This window comes from Phacochoerus africanus, chromosome 16, assembly GCF_016906955.1.
Source record: "Phacochoerus africanus isolate WHEZ1 chromosome 16, ROS_Pafr_v1, whole genome shotgun sequence".
In the NCBI taxonomy this organism is placed as follows: Eukaryota; Metazoa; Chordata; class Mammalia; order Artiodactyla; family Suidae; genus Phacochoerus; species Phacochoerus africanus.
The window spans coordinates 567,348-591,748 of NC_062559.1; the positions used below are offsets into that span (position 1 = coordinate 567,348).

The 24,401-nt window shown below is 53.5% G+C and overlaps 1 protein-coding gene across 1 annotated transcript in view; it reads left to right on the plus strand.

Moving 5' to 3' along the window:
• The first annotated feature begins 2,480 nt into the window (after positions 1-2,480).
• PTPRN2 (protein tyrosine phosphatase receptor type N2) overlaps positions 2,481-24,401 on the plus strand; it is a 711,364-nt gene continuing 689,443 nt past the window's right edge. The window contains exon 1 of the mRNA XM_047763645.1: positions 2,481-2,628. Coding sequence (XP_047619601.1) covers positions 2,526-2,628 — 103 coding nt within the window. The 5' untranslated portion in view covers positions 2,481-2,525. The remainder of the gene's footprint in view (positions 2,629-24,401) is intronic.

The following is a 24,401-nucleotide window of genomic DNA, read 5'->3' on the forward strand; positions in this document are numbered from 1 at the left end:
GTGAGCTGTAGGGTCGTGTCCCATGCTGATCCCGGCAGGCTGTGGGCACATACCGTAAACAGTAGCACGCGCGACAACAATGGATGGAATACTTTTATAAGGAGAAAGGCCCAAACAGCAAACCGTGTAGCAGACACCCCCTTCACCTCGAGGGCTCTGGAAGAAGCTCGTGCTTGAATGTTTGAATGCTGTGCCCACAGTGGACAGGTGTGTGTGCCTTGTAACAGCAGTCAGCCATGATGTTCTCTCACACACGTGCAATTACACACGCACACCAGTGTATCGGGGTCCAGCCCTTGGAGATTCCTATCGTGACCACGTACCCAGCCAGCCCTCCTGCCCACCAGAAACCTGGGCTGGCGGCCTGTTCTTCCTAAGCAAGATTTCCTTTCCTCCTTCCTCACCCTCCATTTCTCCATCGTGTCGTCGGCGTGGCAGGTGCAGCAGAGCCCAGCGCAGGTCTGCTGTGATCAGAACGGGGTACCCTTTCCTGTGCCTTCTGGTGGGTTTGTGCTTCTCCCTGCACTGTTATTGCTACAGTGTCCTTGCAGTCCCTCTTGTGCCCCCGGTTTTTCCACTGTCGGCGTCCTGAAGCTAGGCCATGGGGGTACAGTAGGACCAGCTTCTGGAAACCACTGTCCACAGCAGCCAGTCAAACAAGGCAAGAACAAACAGTCCCCGGCCCTTATGCAAGCCCCACGTAACAACGCCAAGCAAGGAGGCACCACAGCCCCAGAAGTAAACAGTCCTGCAGGGCGCAGCTCTGGAGGGCTCCTGGCTCCTCTGGTCCTTCACCATGGCCAGTTCCTAGTGGCCCAGGGGCCTCCATGTCGTAGGGCACAGCCCCTCAAACTCAAGCAGATACCCGGATTGACAGGAGAAGTGGACTCGGGTGCTTGGTAACCGGCCCTTTGGTTTCACAGTGATATTGCCGAATGGTTTCAAGCCTGACCTCGTGCTCCTGAACCACCTCATGACCGGTCACGAGGGAGCTCTCCCTTCTAGTTCACCCTGATCTCACCTTCCGTCTTTCCTGTTGTTACTGTCAGCACATGGACCTCAGAGGACAGAGGAGCCCATCAGCCTTCCGCCTTCACTGGGGTGGGTCTCACGGCCGGAACCTGGGTTTGGGGTCAGCCCGGCATGCTCACGCAGGGCTTGGCAGCTGCTCAGTGGGACTGGGGATGGAGTGTGTCCCGGCCTTTCTTAGACAAGTCTGCCAGCACATCTCTGACTGATGCCTCTGCTCAGGAGACTCATTTGCTGTTAGGAGAGCAGCACGGCGCTAACCCACGTCCTGCCACAGAGAAGAATGTGATGGTTAAACCGTCTCCTGAGAAGTCCACTCTCCATGCTTCTCCCCAGCTTGGGGGCCTCCCATTGTGCGATGTAGCGAGAGGAGGAAATGGCACTATAGTCCCAGGATGGATGAAGGTGGCGGCTGCATTCTGAGGGAGCACGGTGTCCCTGAAAGGGTGGATAGAGCTTTCTCTGGTCCCCTGGGCCTTCGGGTCAAAGATAAAACTCCCCACCCAACTGCCTGGGAGGCCCCAGCCTCATCTAGGGTGGTGAGGCCTTGGGAGCCCGCCGGGGTCAGGCAGGGCCCAGCAGGAGCAGGCACCGCATGACCTTGGGGTCAGAGGAGGATCAGGGAGCCAAACACGAGCAGGCAAGGGATGGCAGAGGGGTGAGCCTGGGGACACACATGCAGCCCCCTTCATTGGAGGACCCCCAGGCGAAGCCCAGATCTTTAGGCTGGGGATGTTCCTCCCGGGGCGGAACACGGGGTATGCCGTGCCCTTGCTGAACCCTCAGACAGTGGCCAGTGGCAGGCCAGCTTCAGGGAGGAGGAAAGGACCTCGGGGCCATGTCCCCCCTGTAGAATCCTGCCCTGCTGACAGGGCTGCAGCTGGCATCCCCGCTGACTGTCCAGGTTAGATTTCCACAGCCCCTCCTTCCCAGATTGAGGTCCCCACAGCCCCCAGACCCTGCCCAGCTTCTCCTGGTCATTAGCTCCAGTTCTTTCCCCGGGAGGTCCCAGCCGTGGGCGCTGCAGGTGCGCTTCCGATTCAGGCATTGGGTTGGAGGGCCGGAAGTACAGTGCGACCCCTGGGAACTCTGGGACTCAGCGGGCCTGGGGTGGGGGGTAGGTGAGGGGCCGGGGGCCCGCGGGTGGGGAGGGGAGAGGCTCGGTGCCCACAGGGGCAGCAGGAGGCCAGGGAAGAGGCATGGGGGGCTGGGCGCCCCGAGACTCGGCTGAGGGCTGGGAGCTCCGGAACGCGGGGGCGCGGGCGCGCGGGGGCGTGGCCGGCGGGCGGGCGCGCGGCCGGGGCGGGCCCGGGCGTGTCGGGGGGCGGGGCCTGCGGGTGCGCGGCCTGCCGGGGGCGGAGCTTGCGGGTGCGCGGCCTGTCGGGGGCGGGGCCGGGCGTGTCGGGGGCGGGGCCGGCGGCGCTGTCCGGTGCTGAAGCCGCGGCAGCGCCGGGAGCGCGGGGTGGAGCGGCCGCCATGGACTGAGCGCCGCCGACATGGGGCCGCCGCTCGCGCTCCTTCTGCTGCTGCTGCCGCTGCTGCCGTGCGCCCCTCTCGCCGCCCCTGCGCCCCGCGCCCGGCCGCTCCCGGGGCTGCTGGGTGAGTGGGGGGGGGGGGTCGGGGTCGGGGGTGGGGGAGGGGCTGTGTGACTGAGGGGAGCGGGGGAGGGGCGTCTGAGTGAGGTGGGGCGGGCGGGGTTTCTCGGGAAGACCAGGGGGTGTGGGGGCGCCCGGGGAGTGAGGGCGCGGTGGGGGAGGGGGCGCCTGAGGGGCTGGGGCGGTGGGATTGGGGGCGGCTCCGAGGGCGAGGGGCGGGGGAGAGCGGGGGGTCCGGGACCGCCCGGGCGCCCAGCGCGCGGCCTGTTTGCTCCCCGGGCGCTCGGCGTGGGGCGTGGGCGCGCCCCGCGTGTTCGTGCCGCGTGCGCCGCGGGCCGCGCCGGGGGGCGGGGGAGGCCCCGCGTGCGCGGCGACTGGGAGGGGCGCGGGCGCGGGGCCTTCGTGCTCGGCCCGGCCTCCTCCCCGCGTGGTCGCCGCGCGCGGACCTCCCGGGCCAGCGCCTCACAATCAGACGGACATTTTCCTTCCGTGACAGGAGTGGGGACTCGGGGAGGGGACGCGCTCCGACGGGGGGGACGGGGGCAGCCCTTCCACCGCGGGAAGGCTCCGGGCCCCGCTCCCCGCCCCGGGCGCTAACCCGTTTTTGTTTCGGAGCTTTCCCCGAACGCCCGTGTCCGTGGCTTCGGGGCCGGAATTACGGAACATGTTAGATTAGAATAGCAGGTGTCACAGGGCGGAGTGCACACCAGGGTGTCACAGGTCCAGGGTGGTGGGGGGCCTCCTCCTCGCATCCTGGGCTGGCGCTTCTGGTCTCCCGCCGCTTCTCTGTCCCAGACAGAAACTGCAGGGAGAGGTGGGCAGGAGGTCCCCCCAGACCCTTGGCTAATGCGGCCCATTTGCCCCGAGTTTCTCCCTTGCTTTCCTGGCCTGGTAGGGAGCGTGGCAGAGTTGAAGGGAGAGCTGGCCGTCGAGGAGCAGGGCCTTGCCAGCTGGGGTGGAGTCCTGGGGTGGAGCGGTGTGTCCTGGCCCCACACCCTGCGGTGCTGTTGTCAGAGTCACTTTGAGCCCCCCCCGGGGGGGGGGGAGGGGACGACGACACTCTATGCACAGGTGAGCCGCCCTGCTTGGGGAGGCTTGGGGGCCTTGCTCCCTCTGCCTTGACCTAGGGACCTTGCCCCGAACCAGCAACAAAGGCTGAGCTGCATGCTGGTCTGCCGTTGCTGGGTTCTGTTCCTTCGCTCATCTGGCTGGAACTGGCATATCACCTCCTGTGAGAGCTGTTTGCTCAGCTCGCCAGACGCCACCCTCTCCACACCCCGGTCAGGGAGGACCAGGGTCAGCTGACATCAGCCACCGAGTGTTCCAGGGAAGGCAGCTTCTATGGAAGGAGGGGAGGCTGGTCTTGGACGACTCTCTTTCGGTGGTAATTGCCGGGTTCATAGCCTTTTTCAGAAACCGTAGAGAAAGGAGGAGGGGGGAGGTGGCTGAGGGAGGGAGTCAAGGAAAACCCTACAGTGGGCGTGTGTGAAAAGAAGAGGACAGCTAAGCTGCCCTGGTCAGTGCTGCCTGACGTGGCAGTGGCGTTCTGGCTACAGGCATGGTTGAGTCGTATCACTGGGAAGGGGTGCCCTATCCCCTCTGTTCACAGTGTGCCCCCAGCGAGCCTGCTGGGTGCAGTCTTGATGTGGGACCACATCAGGGACCCATTGTTAAAGCCGTCTCAAGGGCTCCAGGGGATAGGTTTAACATGCTGATCTCTTAAGGACCGGACACCACCCTGGCAGTGTGTGCAGACAGCAAGATGTACGTGTGGCCTTCCCACTTGGGGACCCATCCTGGGGCGGCATGTAGCCTTGTCTACTCGTGTACGCTCCCAGTGTCCCCTGCACCCTGCCTTCTGTGCCCTTGCACCATCCCCACTCAGAGGGAGGGCTGCTGCCCTGGCCTCAGAATTCGCATAGGCAGTCTCCAGAAGGTGGTCACCCAGGAAAGGCATATGCTGCCATTGTCCTTTCTCAGCCACCTGGATCTTGTTTGATGATGGTCACACCAGCTACGGCGCTCCGAGTAACGATGCGCAAGGAAAGATGCACCCCGACACCTCAGACCTGGCCCCAGCCACGTCACTCGTACCCATTTATTTATTTGGCTCCCAACACTCAACCTTGGGTTAAGGCCTATGGAACACAAGGCTCAAGGAAAGACAAGTTTTTGCTCCTCAGTTGCATCATAACGTTTTCGGTTAGAACGAGGGGTCCGATTTCACCAAGATCTAAGGACAGTTCTTTCTGCCCAGGATGCCTCGCCTTGAGCTGGAGGCCCCCTCACATTCCATCCATGAAGGAGCTCCTGTTGTTACCCTGGCTCAACAAAGCGGCCCCGTCTGGGTTGATATTGTCATTTCTCTGAGCCATGTGCCCTGAGCGCTGTTGGCGGCATCCCACTGAGGGTGGATGTCCCACCTCTCCCTTTCTTGACGGTTACCCTTTCCCCCTGAACCCCCTTAGCTTCCTGGCCTTGCACCACCCATTCTGCCCACGGCTTTCTGGTGCAGAGGGCTCCCTTGAGACACATAGCGTCCCATTATTTGTGATACTGTCATCAGAGCTGAATGGGGCAGGAATAAGTCACCCCTTCGCAGGGAGGTGCCTCACCTTTGCTTGTAGCCAGAACACCATTGTGCTGGGCAGCCCTGTCCAGGGCAGCTTAGTGCCTCTCTGCTTCTCCTACACGTCCATCTTTGGATTTTCCTTCTCCTTCCCTCTGCCTTTCTCTGTGATTTTTAGAACATCCTTTTGTTCAGGTCTGAGATGAACATGCGCCTTTTGTCTTTAAGCCATTCTTCAGTTAGAGAGGCCAGTTTGCGAACCTGTTCTGGCAATCCCCACGTTTAAAAGCCGTTGTATAAAAAAAGGTCCTTTTCTTTTGCTAAAGAAACATACATTTCATTTGCCGAAGGACCAAGTCAACCTAAGTCAGACCTAGCCAGTGCACCTGCCTTTGAAGATGGGCGCCTGTTTATTTTCCTCCTTTGTTTTTGCCTTTCGATTTGCCCACACATAATTTCCATTCACCAGTGAGCCCACACTGAGCTGAGGAGAGAGCTGCCAGGAGCTAGCATGCTTTGTCACCTAGACGGCATGATGTTTATTTTTAAATCAAAGCATCATTCCTGCCATGAAGGCACAAATCCCCTTTCTTGCTTCTTGGGGTCGGAGCTGTTGATTTTGTTGGTTGTATGGTAATGAGCAGCCTGCCCCTCCCCCAGAGTGAGAGCCCTGCTGCCTTCCCTCTGGCTGTGAGCCTTTCTCTGCCTGTTGTTTCCTCCTCCTCCCAGCTCTGGCTCCTACAGCCTCAGGTGCTGATGGAAGCCCCTCTGCAGAAGGATTGGGGCACATGGAAAACCCCAGGCTTCCGGGAAAGGGAGGTGCCAGACAGTGGGCTCACCCACAAATGCAGAGGCATGGGGTGGGACTCTGGTGTGGCTGTCTGCTGTGTCCAGAGACAGCAGTTACATGTGTCTGACTCAAGGGGAACGTGTGGGGAAGAAAAGGGGTTTTTAGATGGCTTTCTCTCTGTGCTAAGCTTAGCTGTGCATCTCAGCATCTTGCCTTTCTTCTTTCAAAAGCTGAATTGTTTTTGCCCCTGCTTCCCAAGGCCGTCATCAGTGGTACCCACCGGGAAGGGGCAGGGGGCGTGTTAAATCTGTAGTAGTGCGCTTGCCACGTTCCTCGGTGGTGGTGCTGGTCCCCACTGATGATTTCGCCATGAAATGTTGGACCCCTGGCTCCCGGGGCTTGGGTGGACTGTCACCCAGGGCTCATCACCCCAGGGTGTATGTTTTGATGAACGCTGTGGCAATCATGGATTCTTTTACATGATACTAATTTCTGCATTCTGAATTTGTTTTGATCTGTTTTTTTTTTTTACACGCAGTATTATGTAATTTGTGAATGCATTATTCATTTGCTTTTTTTAAGATTTGTGAAAATGAGTGTGGGGTGAGGAAGCAGAATGAAGTACAAAGGAGAGGTGGGGTCAGCTGAGCTATCGTTACTCAGGGAGGGTTTCCGGGACCTCTTGGAGTATCACCTTGGAATTTCAACGTTTTTCAATGAAGAGGTGTTTGTAACTAAAGTTAGCCAAACTGAAAAGAACCCTCTGGCTTTGGGTAGCAGATATTTAAGATATGCTTGAGGATGTACAGATATTGCTAGTTTAAGGATTCTTTATAGGTGGAGAGGTGAAAAAAAGCTTAAGAAATGGGCCAGAAGGGTTTTCCTTCTGATATATCCTGGTAGATGTGGGCCTGGTGCGGCACAGCTAACGAAGAACCTATCTCTTCTGACAAGATGTTCCATTTCCCGAGAAAGCAAACAGTTGAATTCATGGCAGATAACTCTCTGTGCCACATAAAAGCACCTGGCAGCTGTTTTCACATTAGTCTAAATTGACCTTCATAAATGTGGACCCAGCTGGGCTTATTTTTCAAATCTTCGTTGATAGGAAGCCAGAGAACCAGAGAAGCAGAAAACAGTCAATGCACTTTTTTGCTGGCTGGAAACAGAGTTTGTTGAAGGAAGAAGAAAATTTTTTTCTTTTAACTGGAGCTTTCTCTAATAACTTGGCCTCAACCACTATTTAAACATCAAGGGCAGGAAGTGCAAAGAGGTGCGGTTCTCCTGGAAACACTTTTGTGCACATACTAAGTAACATTTTTTGTTTGTTGTTCGGCTTCTGAGCTGATAAGTGGGTGACTCCCACCTTTGACTAAGAAGCTGAACTTTGGACTGGAAGTGCTGACGTAGGAAGCATCAGGGCCCGTCTGCCTTTGAGGTGGCCTCCGGGTGCGATGTGGAGAAAGAAGGAAGCTACTGAGGGTTCTGTGTTGTCACTTGGGACACTGCCCCATGCCCTCCCTTTGTAGAGTAGTGACAGCCCCCCTCCCTGAACTCTGGCAACCCACTTGTGGTTACCTGCACACCCCACCGTGGCTTTGGTAGGTAGGCATTTCTGTCTTCTTTCACAGGTGGAAAGACTGAGACTTGGAGTGACTAAGAAGCTGGCCGTAGGGCACCCAGTGCTGGGGGTGGGTCCTGGGTGTCTGGCCTTTTTCAGCAGATGCTCCCAGGATGGGGCAGGGATAGCTCTGCAGGATGCAGGTCCCAGCAGAAGGATTCTGTGTGCTGTTAGTACTTGTCCCTCTCATTCCAAAGAACAGTGTCTGGCGGGGGGGGGGGGGGGGGGGGGGGGGCATTGACTTCCCAAGTTGGGGTTTGTTCTGGGTATCAGATTTGATTATTTGGCCTTTCTGAGGGAATTTCGATGTTCAGAGATGGACAACTTGTTTGGGGGACCCCTTTAGCCTTCCCATGATGTCAGGAATGTAGGAGCCACTGGAAAATTCACAGATCGATGTCTCCATAAACTCTGTTCAGAATGCCTCTGTGCTTCCATCAGTTTTTAAATTTTTTTATTGTAGTTGATTTCCAGTATTCTGTGAATTTCTGTTGTAGAGAAAAGTGACAAAGTCGTATATATGTATATATGTATATGTGTGTATATATATACATTCTTTTTCTTATGTTATCTTCCATCATGTTCTAGCACAACCTATCAGGTTTTTTTTTTTAATGTGCTAGCTTTCATTTGAGATTTGTTACAACAAAAAGTCTACTTCAGGGTAAGGGATGAAAGAAGGTTCCCTTTCCTGAGAAGGATTGAAGAGCAGGCTCCATCTAAGCTTGACACTGAGGGTGGCAGACAGACAAGTGGTGGGTCAAGGTGGTCACTCGTTCCTCTTTTCTGAGTGCGCTGGTAGATGAAAGGGCGGCACGGCCCTTATAAGGTGTGGGACGTCTGCGTCACTGCGTGCTTCTGAAAGCCCGCTTCGCAGTGTCCTCCGTACGGTACGAAGGATGTGTTTGGCAATTGTTTGGTGGAAGAACTTTTCAGAAGAAATATTGACCTGGTTTCCAGAGGGAAAAGGAGTTGATGTTGACGGTGCAGGTCAGTTCTGATTCCAGCAGCGAAATGTCGTCAATTTGTAAAGGGACGGAGCAGCCGCTGAGGTTGGTCCTAGGAGGCTGATGCTTTTTCCATCTGGGGCTGTGGCTTTGATCCAGCTCAGAGCAGTAATTAACCTGAGGTATGGCTTGAAGCCAATTCAGCGATGTGTACATTCTCTGAAATAGCCAGCGTTCCGATGGCACCAGAGGAGGCCCCAGCGAAAGAAAGCTCGGCTTCTCCGTGGCGAGTGGGAGAAGCAGTGTGAGTCGCCATCCACCAGCCTCTCCCCCCGCCTCAAGCCATCGTCTGTCCTGAGAAGGCACATCTGCTTTTACCAAAAGCTACTTTGGGTCTTCTTGAATCTCTTTTTTTGCTTTTGCCTAAAAATAGGCGGAGGTTCAGACCGCGGGAGTTCTGTCTGACTTAAGCAGAACAGAGAGGGTATGGTAGTTCTGAAGTTCCGAGGGCCCAGGGCCCAGCCTTGTAGCCAAGCCTTCCCTCAGCCTTGTACCTGCCTCACTGGATGCTCTGGTCCTTGATTCCATGACGTTGTCGACGTGGAACAAAGAGGATTCTAGCAGAGCCAGAAACTATAGGTGGTTTCCAAACATGTGGCAGAGGCACTGAGCGGATCTGGGTCCAGAGCACAGATCACGTGAGAAAAGATGCCGCTTCAGGGGGCTGCCGCCGCTTCCCATGTGGTAGTCTCTGCAGTTTGCACTCACAGTAAGGGTCGAGAGACGGGAAGGGGCTTCATCCGGCTCTCCATTCATACCACGAGCAAAACGCCAGATTCTTTGTGCTTTTGAGAGGACTCTGGGAGAGGATGGGAGTGTCCTTGGTAATGGCAGTCCTAGTTATCGTTTGTAAAAGCTCCAGGTTTCTCCAGGTTGGTGGCCAGATGGTGGAGAATTGTTATTTTTTTATTTTTTAATTTTTTTGTCTTTTTGCCTTTTCTAGGGCCGCACCCACGGCATATGAAGCTTCCCAGGCTAGGGTTGAATTGGAGCTGTAGCCGCCGGCCTACACCACAGCCACAGAAATGCAGGATCCGAGCCACATCTGTGACCTACACCACAGCTCACGGCAACACTGGATCCTTAACCCAGTGAGCGAGGCCAGAGATCGAACCCGCAACCTCATGGTTCCTAGTTGGATTGGTTAACCACTGAGCCACGACTGGAACTCCTGAGAATTGTTATTGAAAACATTGTGACTTTGCCGAGTCCCAGTCTCAGCGGAATTGACAACTGAGGTTTTCACAAAAGCATTACCGTTTAAGGTAATAATATCATTTATATTTTTTAACAAGCATACCTGAAAAATAGTTCTGCCCACCTTGGGTGCAAGCCTGATTATGCCCGATGATGCCATAACAGGGAGGACAAGTCATGTGATTCCGCCGCCTGCACTTCAGTTAATGTCATCCTTTCAAAGAGCTTAAGGCCCTTGAAAAAGAGAAGCCATTCATGCAAACTTCCTACACGTTTGAGTGCAAAGTGTAATAAAAAGAGGTCGTACAGACTCTTCTTCAAACACCGTAAACACTTTCTAATATTTAAAGATTTGGTATTTGATTAATGCAAAAATCAGAGCACTTCTGGGGGTACATTTGACATGTCTATTTTGCACTTTTTTTTGTTCTTTTTAAGGCTGCACCTGCAGTGTATGGGAGTTCCCAGGCTAGGGATCAACTTGGAGCTGCAGCTGAGGCCTGCACCGCAGCCACAGCAACGCCAGATCTGAGCCACATCATGCCCGACCTCTAACCCACTGAGCGAGGCCACGGATCAATCGAACCTGCATCCTCATGGATACTGGTCGGGTTCTTAACCTGATGAGCCACAATGGGAGCTCTAAGTTTGCACTGTTTTTAAGTGTCTAGAATTTTGCCTTGTCACCAAAGCATAAAAACTGTTTGACTACGAGGCTGGAGGACGCCCATACTCTTGTCAAAGCTTTGGGCTCGCATAGCACTTAGGGCCCAGGGGTGCTGAGCATGTCTGCCTTCTGCAGCTGCCACACCGTGAGGGCACAGCATGCGGAGTCCATGGCAGCCCTGTAGCCTCTTTCTCCTGGAGTGACGGCTCTGCCTCATGCAGGGCTCCCAAGTCCACCACTCTCTGTACCGCTCGCCTAGGGACTCAGGGTATGAAAACACCCGTTCTGTGCCACATGGTTTGTTGGAGAAGATGGCAGTGATGGTGGCGGCAGAGCAGGAGGTCTTACTGCCCCCAGCTCTGACTCCCAAAGTGTTTCTCTTGTGAGTCCTGGCCTCAGACCTTATGATTGGGGCGTGGGGGGTGTGGGTCTGGCACTACCAAGTTCCTTCTGCAGGACGGGGCCTGGCCTCCAGTAGTCACGGCAGTCTGTCCCTCCCTGCTTGTCTGCGCGGCTCTGTGGGCCACCCTCCCTGCTTTCCCAAAGGGAGCAGGTGACTCTGGCCAGTTGCCTGCCCCCTGCCCTGTGCTTGGAGGGGCGCTGTGCTGGGCAGCATTTGGCAGGCCGTGGGAAGGCAGACCTGTCAGAAGCCCATGCGCGCTCCTCTGCTTGGCCTGGGAGATCTGCTGGGCTCTGGTCCATGCCACGTTCCTGTGGTTTGCTCCCCAAGAGTCAGCCTTTCTTCCCTGCAGCCTTGTACTTAGAGAAAGAGTGCCAAGGACAGGTGCCCCCTTGCTCTCCTGGTTCCTAAGGCTCCTCAGGTTCTCGAGACCCTGCCTGGTTGTGGGGTGGTGGGAGGTGGGGAGCTGAGCTGGTTGCCGGCCACCTTGCCTGCCTGTTTCTGTCAGGGAACAGGCTTTCCTCCTGTTGTGTGGGTGGGCTTGTGCAGTGTGTGTCCACAGCCTGTCCCACCCCAGAGGAAACCCCAGTGGAGTCTGTGGGTGTGCGGAGGGGGAGGCAGGCGGAGGGCCTGGACCCTTGTGTGAAGCCTCCTGTGGAGTGCGCACCCTGGGGCTTGCCCAGCATTGGTTCCACACAGGTGGCCTGGAATAAGCCTTAAAGGAAAAGGCTTTTGGCAGAATGTAGCTGCAGTAGAGAAACTGTGGCATCCTAAGCAGAGGCTTTCATTTCTTGCAGAACCAGGTGTGGGCAAGAGCCAGACAGGGTCGCCGTGCGGAGTGGCTCAGTGCCCGGCTGTGCTGGCATCTGCATCCCTGAATGTGGCCACACCAGGTCTTGGGTCTCCTGTTTGCTTTTGTCCTGTTTGGGGTAACACCTCTCTTGAACATCGACTGTGGATGCTGAAACCCCAGAGAGTGTTCTTTCTTTTTTACTTTCCCTCCTTTCCTAGGGCCACACCCATGGCCTATGGAAGTTCCCGGAGTTGGGATGGACCGGAGCCATAGCCACTGGCCTGCAGCACAGCCACAGCAGTGCCAGATCCAAGCCGTGTCTGCAACCTATGCCACAGCTTGTGACAATGCTGGATCTTAACCCCCTAAGTGAGGCCAGGGATCAAACCTGCATCCTCATGGATACTAGTTGGGTTCTTAACCCACTGAGCCACGATGGGAACTCCCAGAGAATGTTCTTTTACATGAGTTTTCATTGCTCGGAGTTTAAGCAGAAGGAAGCTCCTTGGTGAGTTGAGTAAAGAAACCTTTTTTAAATGGAAAAATTATATTTCAAAATAAGTATTAGATTCTTAGTGTAGTCTCCTAAGAAACGGGATCCCTATTGGCTGATACCTATGATAGTTTCTTTAGTTGTTTATCCTTTTTTTGTTAAGCAGTTTATTTTTAAATTTTTTTTGATCTTTTTGTCTTTTTAGGGATGCACCTGATGCAGATGGAAGTTCCCAGGCTAGGGGTCCAGTCAGAGCTGTAGCCACTAGCCTATACCATAGCCATGGCAATGCTGGATCCTTAACCCACTGAGCGAGGCCAGGGATTGAACCTGCGTCCTCATGGATGCTAGTCGGGTTTGCTAACTGCTGAGCCACGACAGGAACTCCTAGTTGTTTGTTCCTTTTTTTTGTTTTGTTTTTTGTTTATTTTTTTATTTTTAGTATTTTAATTTTAATATTTTAATTTTTAAAATTTTAATTACTCAATTAATTTATTATGTTTATAGTTGTGCAATGATCGTCACAATCTAACTTTATAGGATTTCCATCCCACACCCCCAGCATATCCCCCCCCCCCCCAGCCTCTCTCCTTTGGAAACCATAAGTTTTTCAAATTCTGTGAGTCAGAATCTGTTCTGCCAAGAAGTTCATTGTGTCTTTTTTTCAGATTCCACATGTCAGTGATAGCATTTGATGTTGTTGTCTCATTGTCTGACTGACTTCACTTAGCATGATAATTTCTAGGTCCCTCCATGTTGCTAAAAATGCCAGTATTGGAGTTCCCATTGTGGCTCAGTGGTTTTACGGATCCGACTAGGAACCATGAGATTGCAGGTTCAATCCCTGGCCTCACTCAGTGGGTTAAGGATCTGGCATTGCCGTGAGCTGTGGTGTAGGTTGCAGATGCAGCTTGGATCCCACGTTGCTGTGGCTCTGGTGTAGGTCAGTGGCTATGGCTCCGATTCGACCCCTAGCCTGGGAACCTCCATATGCTGCAGGAGCGGCCCTAGAAAAGGCAAAAACACACACACAAAAAAAGCCAGTATTTCGTTCCTTTTAATGGCTGAGTAATATTCCACAACATATATGTACCACATCTTCTTGATCCACTCCTCTGTCGATGGACATTTCGGTTGTTTCTGTGTCTCGGCTATTGAAAATAGTGCTGCAATGAACATTGGAGTGCATGGGTCTTTTGGAGTCATGGTTTTCTCTAGATAGATGCCCAGGAGTGAGATTACTGGATCAAATGGTAGTTCTAGTTTTAGTTTTCTGAGGAATCTCCATACTGTGTTCCATAGCGGTTGCACCAATTGACAATCCCAGCAACAGTGTACTAGGGTTCCTTTTTCTCCACACCCTCTCCAACACTTATTGTTTGTAGGCTTTTCGAAGGCCATTCTGGCTGGTGTAAGGTGGTACCTCATAGTAATTTTGATGTGCATTTCTCTAATAAAGAGTGATGTTGAACATCTTTTCATGTGTTTTTTTGGCCATTGGTGTGTCTTCTTTGGAGAATTGTCTGTTTAGATCTTCTGCCCATTTTTTGATGGGGTTGTTTGTTTTTTTGGTATTGAGCAGTAGGGGGTGTTTATAAATATTGGAGATGAATCCCTTGTCAGTCAATTCATTTGCAAAGATTTTCTCCCATTCTGTGGGTTCTCTTTCTGTTTTGCTTAGGGTTTCCTTTGCTGCCTAGTTGTTTATTCCTAACGTGTCATAATGAACTTAGATTTTAATTTCCCCTCATCATAGAGGTTGTGGGCGCACATGTAGAGATCTAACAACCAGGACTGTGTAAGGGACATTGTCTGTGTGCTGGAAACCATTGCTTGGAACTCATATGGCAACCAGGGTCTAGGAGAGTGGACCCGTGCGACGCAGAAGAAAGTCTGGGAGTGGAAACTTTGCTGCGAAAAGTACGGTTAGTGTGTAAGGGACGAAGAGCAGCAATACTTCACAGTGAAGCCAGATTCTGCTTGCTTATACCTGTTTTGTCTCTTCAGGAAGAAGTCGTCCTGAAAGAGTATCTTGTTTAGTGCTATTCTGAGAAGATAAAATGTGCAATGAGGCTGAAAATGTGGATATTTACGTAGAAGTGCCTGTTTTATTCTCCAAAGAGAATAGAGAGAGTAAAATATAGATGTCAGACCTATTTTAGGGTGCTAGTAAACTACATTAGTGACATAGCAGTACGTTAATTAAGAAGTCTCTTGGTGATGTTAAAATGTGTTATGTGGAGTTCCTGTCGTGGCGCAGTGGCTAACGAATCCAACTAGGAACCATGAGGTTGCGGGTTCGGTCCCTGCCCTTGCTTAGTGGGTTAACGATCCGGCGTTGCTGTGAGCTGTGGTGTAGGTTGCAGACGCGGCTCGGATCCCGCGTTGCTGTGGCTCTGGCGTAGGCCGGTGGCTACAGCTCCGATTCGACCCCCTAGCCTGGGAACCTCCATATGCCTCGGGAGCGGCCCAAAGAAATAGCAAAAAGGCAAAAAAAAAAAGTGTTATGTTTGGTGTAAATGGGTACTGTTGAAGAATAGCATTTGTTTAAGGATTAAATGTTTTCCTTAGGAACTCCGAAAGAACATCAGATATCCCGGATACATTTCAAGGCAAACACTAGGGAAAAAATGTTTCAGATCGTTACAGGTGATCTTACATAAAGCGTTTTAGAAAGATTATAGAAGATTAAATGGCTACTAACTCCGAAGTCAAAGTCTGATTTTTGAAAGATTCTACCCAGATGCAGGAATGTGTGTTCCAAATGTTGTCATGGTTCCTCCTTAATACCAAAAGGTGCTGCTTTGCTGTGAAAAATAAGCGAATAAAGGAGGAAGAATGTGCCCTTTGAAAAAAGACGGAGGACGCTTTAGCTTTCAGCCAGGAGAAGGGGGCCTTCTGTTCCTTTACGTAACCCAGTGGTTCTCAATTGTCTTGGGGACATTGTTGGTTGTCCCGGCCAGGGTGGGAGGTGCGCTGGCCGGTCCTCTAGAGAGGAGGCAGGGTTGCTGCATGTCCTGCAGTGCACAGGTGAACCGGCCGGAATGGCAGCCAGGCCTGCGGAGAAGCCTTGGCTCTGATGGGAAGCTGTGTGCTCGCCTCCGATGGCAGGTGAGGGAGAGGTGGGCTGCTGTGGCAGCAAAACAAACTATAGCAGAAAGAAGTCCTGCCTCCTCCAAACCGCCCTCCAGTTCTGGTGAGGGGCCACCCTGAAAATCTGACCCTGTCGCTGTTCTCCTGGAGGTCAAGTCCCTGCACCTCACGGACATGGCTCACACGCCGCCTATGTGCTTACACGCGTGTGTGTGTAAATTACATACATGCTCGCCTGAACTAACGGTTACTATAAGACAGATGAAAAATAAATTGAAAAGAGAGGTTAGACGTTGCTAATGATTAATTATTAGTGTTGAAGGTACACAACCTTTTTGTGCTTAATAAAATCATTAAGACTGTCTCAGATGCTTGGTTCTTAAATATCTTTTCAGTCCCCGAGGCTTCAGGGTATCACCGTCTACCATCTCAAGGCACAGCACGCGCTAGAGCAGTGCCTGCCGGTAATCATAATATATGTAAATCCATATTTGAAAAAGTCCAAAGGATGATTTTTAATATTTTTGTCTGCTTTCTTATTGGGTCTGATTCAATTGCCATTCCTTTGGCCTCATTGTGTCTGAAGAGCTCCTACCGGGAGAAGGAGCAGCTCATCCCACTTTCTGTGTCAGTGTCATCATTAACAATCCATAATTTCTTCGCAATAATCCCTTCAAATCTGATTCATATTGTGTTTAGTTGAAATGGGTCATAAATCACATCCACAAACCATGTCAGGCGGCACGTGCGAGCAGCACGCTCAGGGCACTAGTGGAGCGCGGGCCACCTTTCCTTCACCAGAACACACAGGCCCGTTTGCTGGGGACCTAGTGAGGCTGTGGAGTGGGGAGGGTGGGAAATGGGGGTTGGAAAAGGTGCGGGAATTGTTCTGTGCAGGTGTAACTAGGCTACAGGCTTCTGAATGTCCAAAAGGTCATTGAGGGACGCTCTTGCAGGCCCGGTTGAAGCGTCAGTAGTCCCATCCTGCCTCAACCAGCTCAGCTCAAGTTAGACACAGCTGACTCCACGTTCCTGGAAAACAATGGGGAAAAACATTGTATTGTTTAAGCTACACATGCTGCTTGGAGAACATGCAAGTCTTAAAACGACTTTGATTAGTGAAGGCAGGAAGAACGGATTTGAGTAATTACCCACAGTTTCAGAACTTCCCTAGCCCCCAAAACCTCTCTAGCCTTCCAAAAATTTCCATGCCCTCCAGAACCTTCCTTGCCTCCAGAAGCTCACCAGGGCCTTTCTCTCCCCTGTGCATTCCTAGAGCTTGTCATATAACGGAATTTTATTACAGTGATTCACTTAATAACTAGGGAATTTTCCATGTCACATACGTGTTGGTTTGGGAAGCCCTTATCTGAAAGGGTTTTCCACATGAGAAGACCTTCATGCGTAAGTATTACATTTTTTATTCTGTGGGTGTTTATCTTGTTGTGTTTCCTAATTCTTGCCAGGAAATGGAAGTAGCACTTGTGAAGTTGATTTTTACCTTTTGGGACCTTGAAGAAATAGATACTTTTCATCAGCTGTTCTGACCAACATGGGCCTTATTAAGAAATGGCAACATGCCAAAACAAACCCAAAAAATCCCAATCCCTGCAACAGGCAGAATAAAAGAAGTGAAATAGGGGCTCAATTAGAACTGAAGGCTCAGGAGGTGGAGCATCAGGTCTAGTGTGAAAACACGCCTTGCCAGGTGCTTTCTTAGAGCCTCATAGCCTCAGGGGCGGGGGCGGGGGTGGGGGGCGGGCAGCAGGTGTTTGGAAAGGCAGGCATCCTGTGACCTGGACTGCTCCAACTCCTGCTCTTTCATGGCCTCTGTGATTTGTCTTCTGGGTCCTTTGGGGCTACGCATGGGGCAGCTGCTGGGGAGAGAGAAGAAAACTTTTTTTTTTTTTGGCCACACCCAAAGCATGCCGAAATTCCTGGGTCAGGGATCGAACTCATCCCACAGCAGTGACAGTGCTGGATCCTTAACCTGCTGAGCCACGAGGGATCTCTAGAAAGCTCTTCCGTAAATGCCTAATTGAGGAACCGTCCCTAACAAGATAAGAACATCTGAGCTGCTTCTGTGCGACGAGTTATTTCCTTAGCCACAAAAGACCATTGACCCGGGCCCAGCAGTTTGTGTTCTGAGTCTCTGTACTGAGTGGCTAAAAGTGACATCATCCTTAGGTGCCTCTGCTGATTGGTGGTGAGTTCAAGGGCCTGTAAAGATATTTCGCAGTGTCTCTGCCCTGAGCTTTGCATGGCTTGTGTTTGGGATTCACCTTTGGCTGATTCTCTGGGCTGTATCCTAAATTAGCAGCTAGGAAAAACTGAAAATAAAGTGTTTGTGGAAAGGAAATGAGAGTGAGAAGGAAGGGCTTTGTCTCGCTTCGCACACTTGGTGGTGTGGGCCAGGGCCTGAGTACGCTGCTGTCTTGTCCTCACTGCACTGACCAATATGTGACCTCCTGGCCCATGGCCCAAGCTACACGTGGACAGCATCTGAGTCTGCAGTAGCTTTGTGGCATGGAGTCGCAAGTGTCCTGTCTTTGAGGCTTGGGTTTGGCTCAGAGCCCCCGCCATGTTTGTTGCCTCAGAAGCCCCCTCCCTTGTTTCGTATGTGGAGTTCTAGGCTTTGGGGCGGCACCCTCGCAGTAACACCCGTGGAGCAACATGGGTCCTGAGCCCTGCAGGTGGGGAAGCCAGAGGGGAGGTGGGGTCAGGGGACTCCGGGGCCTCCTGCTTTATGACCATCCAAGGCCCTGGGAGGTGGGCGTAGCACACATCCTTTGTAAGCCAAGGGCACGAAGGAAGCATCACTCTGAGCAGGTGCTTCCTGATCTTTTGAAGCAGGCTCTTCCCATCAGTCTTGTCCTGGCCTTCCCTGCTTGTGGCCCTGGCACTCTGCATTTTCTGACTGGGATAAAGTACAGCCAGCATTGGAGGGCTTAGGGTTCAGACTGAAGTGTGTGCTTGCTGCTGGAAGGGAGTGGGGCAGCAGCAGGGCTGTGCTGAGCAGGAAGCACCGCCAGCGCCCAAGGGGACTTCACGCAGCTGCAGCCACGGGGTCTCCGGGTCTTGGTGGTGGTAGGACCGCTTCTCCGCGGGGAATGGCGGAGGCATTGGCATCTCATGGGCCTTGCCCGTTGCCCCCGCACCAGACAGGGTGGCTGTTCTCCTGTTAGAGTGAATGGGCCCGTGCCTTCTTTCTGGGCAACGAGCTTAGGCGGGCACACTGCCCTCTCTGCCTGCCTTAGTGGCGGTCGTGGATGTAGCTAGCAGGACGCCAGTCATTTCTGTGACCTGCACACCCTTTGCGCACATCTGGGCTGGGGCCTGGTGCCTAGTCCTGGGCTGGGACCCTTTCCAGAGCCGCCCCTCCCCCGAGAGCACCCCCATCTCCTTGCTCCTCCTCCTCTGAGCGCTTTGGGCATGAAGCGCCTAACTCTCGCCTCCATCCTGGAGGCTGTCCTTCCTTCTGCACCTCCGATCAGTAGATTAACGTGCATGTTGGGTTGCCTGCTTTGGAGGGTGGGCCAGTGCACAGCACAGGGCAGGAACATGTGCACTTGTCAGCTAATGAGCGCGCCTGGAGGTCTGGAGAGAGGCCGCCAAGCCTCAGCCTTGACATTCTGCATCACCATAATGAAAGGCTTCCTAAAATAAACGCTGCCGGGAAGTGTCCCGTCTGTCCTGTTTGGAGAGTGGAAATGCAATTGCAGGCCCGGCAGCTCCAGCCAGCCTGTTGGTCACAGGGACAGGCAGCCTGGTGTGAGCGCAGGAACCTTCTGGCCTAGAAAGGGTGGGAACAAACCCCATGAACGTCCGGGGCGACGCAGGGAAAGGTGCGTTTCACTCCTTCTGTTGGGTGAGGCCACTTGGCTTCCTTTCATCTTGTGATCACGTCTGCGGTTGTTGTGTTGCTAACGGACCCGCGTGAGCAGGACAGTTAGGTAACCTGTGGGGCCAGGAGAGGAAACGCTGAGGAGGAAAATCCTCTTCTCCTCTGGACACGTTTGAAAGGGGAGCCAGACGGTGGGAGAGGATCCCAGTGTTGCTCGTCCAAGGCCCCCCACCTTTGAGGGTCATGCACAGGGATATCAGGGATCCTGGGGTCAAAGGTCAGGGCTGCCAGTGCCAGGAGACTGGCCAGGGCTTGGGGAAGGAGGGCCGGCTGTGGGTTGTGTGCTGGCCTGAGAGGGGTCTGCACGTCCCTGGGAGCCCACTGTCTGATGTTGTCCCGAAGTGCTCAGCAGCTAACAGGACCTTCTGATGCCTGTGGCTGATCTGCCGTGTCTTCAAAGCTGTATGTAATCTCAGCAGTGGTTTTCAAGAGGAGGAGCTAGCTCAGACAAAGGGAACCGCTTAGGGGACCCCTGCTGTGGTTGATGAGTGGGCTTGGGGTCAAGTGACAGGGCAGGCACGTGACACCTCGCTGCCTGCATCTCCTGTCCTGTAAGGGGGACTTGGCAGTGAGGCTGGCGGATTGTTCCTGTTTATCGTGTGGAGTGCTGGCACGACGAGGGGCCCAGCTGGGCTCCCGGGGGCTCCTCTTGGGCTGTGGCAGAGGCCCGTTAGGGGCCCTCACCGCACTGGACTTCCAAGGGAGACCAGCTTCCACTTAGTGCTGGGCCGGGTGGAACCTGCCCGCCAGCAGGGTGCATATGACCCTGGGGTGGGGGTGGTCTCAGCCGTCGGCAAGGCTCCCCTTCCCCATGACTGTGTTTGAAAGTTGGTTGTTTAGCTCCATTTCGATGCTCTGTGTCATGTGGCCACACGTATTGTCTCATGAACTGCAGCCCTAACAGGTGGCCCTCACTGCGAGCGTGGGGTGATCCGTTCCTCAGGTGGGACGCTGCGCGGGCGGCCTTCTGTCCTGGGAGCCTTGTGGTTTGAGGAAGGAGGAGCCTCATGCCTGTTTGGTCTGTCTCACTTCTCTCCCCATGTGTGGGGTCCAAGCTGCGTCACATGCCTGGGGCTGCATCGGTTTGTAGAAAGGCAGCCTGAGGACAGGGCCTGGATCGAGGGTCTCCCTGCGGTTTCTCCCGAACGCAGATCCCGTGAAGAAGCAAGTTCTCGCGTGAAGGGACATGAGTCCCGCTTGTCCCAGGCGTAGTCCTTCTTGGGCTTGCATATATCCCTCTTTGGTCCAGCAAGACCTTCGTTCTCCTTCGTGTTCCTGGCTGATTTAGGTCATGGAGCCTTTCCTCGGGCTGAAGGATTGGCAGCCTGCCGGCTGAGCTGGTGCTCTCCAGGCCTTACCTGACAGGCTCTTACCTGCCCTACAAACGAACGTGTGCCAGGTGAAGCTAAAGCAAAATGGACCTCAGTGGAGGATGCAGTGGAGGTGAGGGGATCAAGGCAGGTGCTCCCAAGGCACTCAACTGGGACGGGGTGGGGGCGCTGCTAAGTCACTGCCCTGGGCTTGAGTGCTGTTCTTGCTGGGTGTCCCAGCCTCACAGAGTACTGGGCTGACTGCGAGGGCACGGGCTCCCCTAAGCTCCTTATCGGGCAGTTGGCCGTATCCATCACGAAATGCACAAATCTGTGACATGAAGCTCCACTTGGAGGAATTGGGGCTACAGCCTTCTTGCACGTGTACAGTGATGTTTGTGCAGAGGATCCCCTGCTGCAGTTTTTTGTTGAAAGATGACACTAGAAACACTTTCTTAATCAGAGACTGGTTAAGTGTGTGCTGTGTTCCCACCGCAGAATCTGAAGCTGTTACAGGGACTGAGGTGGATGAGTCTTTGGAGATTTGGTTAATGACACCTGGGGGAACAGTGAATTCTCACTGAGCGCCTGCTGAGTGCCGGGACTGCTCTGCACCTTTTAGCCTCATGTCCTGTTTAATCTTCACGACGGCCTGTGGTGTAGGAGCTGTTCTATGCATGTTTCATAGACACACTTGGGCACGGTGACTTCAGGGTCTGAGTTCTTAACCATGAGAGTAAAAATCCAGGTGTAAAGAACAACCCCTTTGGTAGGTTGTAAATATATATACATCCTGAACGTAGAAAAGGTGATTCATTAAAAAATAGGAATCTCATGATTGACTCCATCTTTTCAAAGTTTATTTGGGGATGGGACTGGGCCTGTGGCACTCCCCCCGGTTTTGGACCCCCTTCCTCTCTCCCTGCCTCACTGGCCCTGTGTCAGGCCTTGGGGCTCGCAGAAGGGGTGTGGGCCCAAGCGGACAAGGATGCCCAAATGTTGGAGGCAGGAACGCACAGCCAGAGCTCTTATTTGAGCTGCCGGGAGCAGCTGAATGCTGTGTGATTAGCTCTGTTTGGGAGAGGCATTCGTTGCAATCAAGTTGTATTTCCAAGGTTTTCTAGCCCAGTTGTTTTTCCAGCTTGCACCAGCTGGGTGTTGGCACTGCTGTGTCACCCAAACTTCAGATTATGAAACATCATGGACAATTTGCAAGCTGCTGTATGAAGAAGACTTGTATTGCTTCACACACCTTGTGTCCATTGTCTTTGAATCCTTCCTGTGCCAAACGTCAAGAAAAGGGCATTGATGAATAGTTAATGCTGGATGATCAGCTGGCGATCCTGCCTTTTCCAAGAAGCCACTTCAGGGTACCCTCCCTCCCCTGACCCCAAGACTTGAGCTGTGAGTTTGCAGTCCTGCCTTGGTGGCCGGGACTTCAGCTCTCAGATCACCCCGTGCGGGCAACGTCTTTGCCTGTGTGAGGTGATGGGGGCTCTCTGCGATGGTGATTTGGCCATGGTGGGCATTTCCTCTGGCCAGGAGAACCACTTCCCGTCTCAGGGGACAATTGCTGTGGGGAACACCGAGCTACCAGTGTGACCTGACCAAACTGGGGTCCACTCGCCGATGTGCAGCAAAGTGTCTGCCCACACCAGGTTGTGGTGAAGACAAGTACAGTGCTAACTGCAGGGCCCGGCGAGGAGAGTGGGCAGCTCACATGGAGAGACCTTTCGGGAAGGGTTTTCGGGACAGGCGAGGGAGAGGGTCACGTGGTGTGTGTCCAGCTCGTGCACAGTTCTCTGGTTGGTTGGTGGTGAGGTCACAGGGTGATGTTTCGGGAATCTCAGTCATCACCGTTCGGATTCCACCCAGTCTGAGGTCGATGCGCTGGTGGCCAGCAGCTAACTTCTCCTACCTGGCGGGGGTTTTAGAGTCTGCACGGCAGCTCAAGGATACGGCTCAGGATATCATCGGTAGCCTCTGAGGAGGATCTAAAGGTCCTCAACTTTGTTCTGTGGCTCAACTGTTATTATTATGTCTTGCTTGACAGGATGTTTCTGTGTTTTCTTGTTTTTCTGATTAAATTGCTCTTTGGAACTTGGGGAAGGTCTAGGAGGCTGGACCTTTTTTATAAACGAGAGGTGGAGGATGTGGGTGGGGGGAGTCTGTGCCCAGGAAAACCCCCTCGCCCCCCAGGGTCCTGCTAAGTTTCACCAGCCTCTGCCATCCGCTGATGCCGGGGCAGATGGGGGAGACATTCTGTGTGTGCTCATTCTTCGAAGGACACGGGACTCAGTATACAGAAGGCTTTTTGTCTTTGGTTTGCTGTTTAGTCTACTTCTGTCCACATGCGATTTGAGCTGGGTCCCGCTCTGGCCTGGCCCGGCACCTCTGCAGCATTCATCACTTCGTCTGTCCTGGATTCCAGGGCTCCCAGTTCCGTGTAACCAGGGGGTTGGCGGTACAGTGAGGATGTGTTTCATGAATTATTGAGCCAGTGGTAACTGAAGAGCTTCCCTCTCGCGGTGTCACTCAGCACATTGTCCTTCCTCAGGCCTCCCCAGCGAGTGCCCGGGGCGTGTGGTGAGGAGGGGCCGTGCTGCTGCCAGCGCCAAACAGGGGAGGCCTCAACCTACGGCTGCCTTGTCTGCGTGAGGCAGGCCCGGGGTGCCCCTGTGTTGACTCTGGCTTGGCTGCCATTGTTGCTTTTGATTCCACGATCACTTCTCCAGCAAAGGGAAGGTGGAGGCAGGGCCCTGCGCCCCCTCCCTGACTCGCTGCCCTGGGACTGGAGGTCTCGTGCCCCCTGACCTCTCTACTGATGCCCTGGGCACCAGATTCGCGGTTGCGGGCTTCGCCCTGTTGAGATGTCTACAGAGGCTTCCGTCTGAGGACGTGCCTCAGGCTGCTCCTGCGTGACGCCGGGGTTCCGGCTGGGCGTCAGCGGTGGGGCGGGGCTGTCTGCCCTGCCAGCAGGGTCTTGTCCCGCACGGCGATTTTCAAACTGAGATGTGACCGAGTCTTCGGGGGCTGTGTAAACATGCAGTTTCTGACTCAGGTTTGGACCCTTGCTTCTGCATTTCTGGGGCCACACTTAGAAAGGAAGGTCTGAGTCAGTGCTGAGCTGGTGGCCGAGCAAGGAGCCCCACTTCACTCGGGGATCAGGAGGAAGTTTCAACTTGCTTCAAGAAGTAAATGAAATAACACCAAAACTTACTGGTGTGTATAGGACTACCTGGTCTTCTCTTTAAAAAGTCTGTGCACTCAGAACATACAGTTACTGGGAGCTGCCCACGGTCAGCAGAAGCAGCTAGTTCCCATCTCACAGAGGAGGGGCTGAGCCTTTCCCTGACAGCTGTTGGGGCTCATGTTATCTCTCAGACCTGAGGTGCTTTGCTTTTCTATAGCTATAGGTGTTACAAATCTGTCATTTTGAAAAACACCCTGAAGCATTAATCAGGGTTGTTGAGGGGTTCCTTCTGGGGCCATTGAGTGTTCTGGCTTCAGGGAACTGCGGGAAGGTTTGACTGACTTGTGACCTGATCCACATAATCTTTCTGAATTTTTTTTTCCCTTTCTTGGCCAGGCCTGCAGCACATGGAAGTTCCTAGGCCAGGGATCGAATCTAAGTCGCAGCTGTAACCTGTGCACAGCTGCGGCAATGCTGAATCCTTAACCCACTGCGCCGGGCAAGGGATCAAACCCACACGGCTTCGGAGACAGTGCTGGATCCTTAACCCACTGTGCCACAGAGGACACAACGTTTCTGAACGCTGAGATGTGTTGACTTGGTTTGCAAGGGTGGGAGTTAGTAAAACCTAGACCCTAGGGCTCCTGACTCCCCGACCCGGCCCTTTCACCACGAACAGAGTGGCTCCTGTTCATGGGCTGGTTACTGTTGTGGGGGGATTTTACTGACGGGTGTCAGTG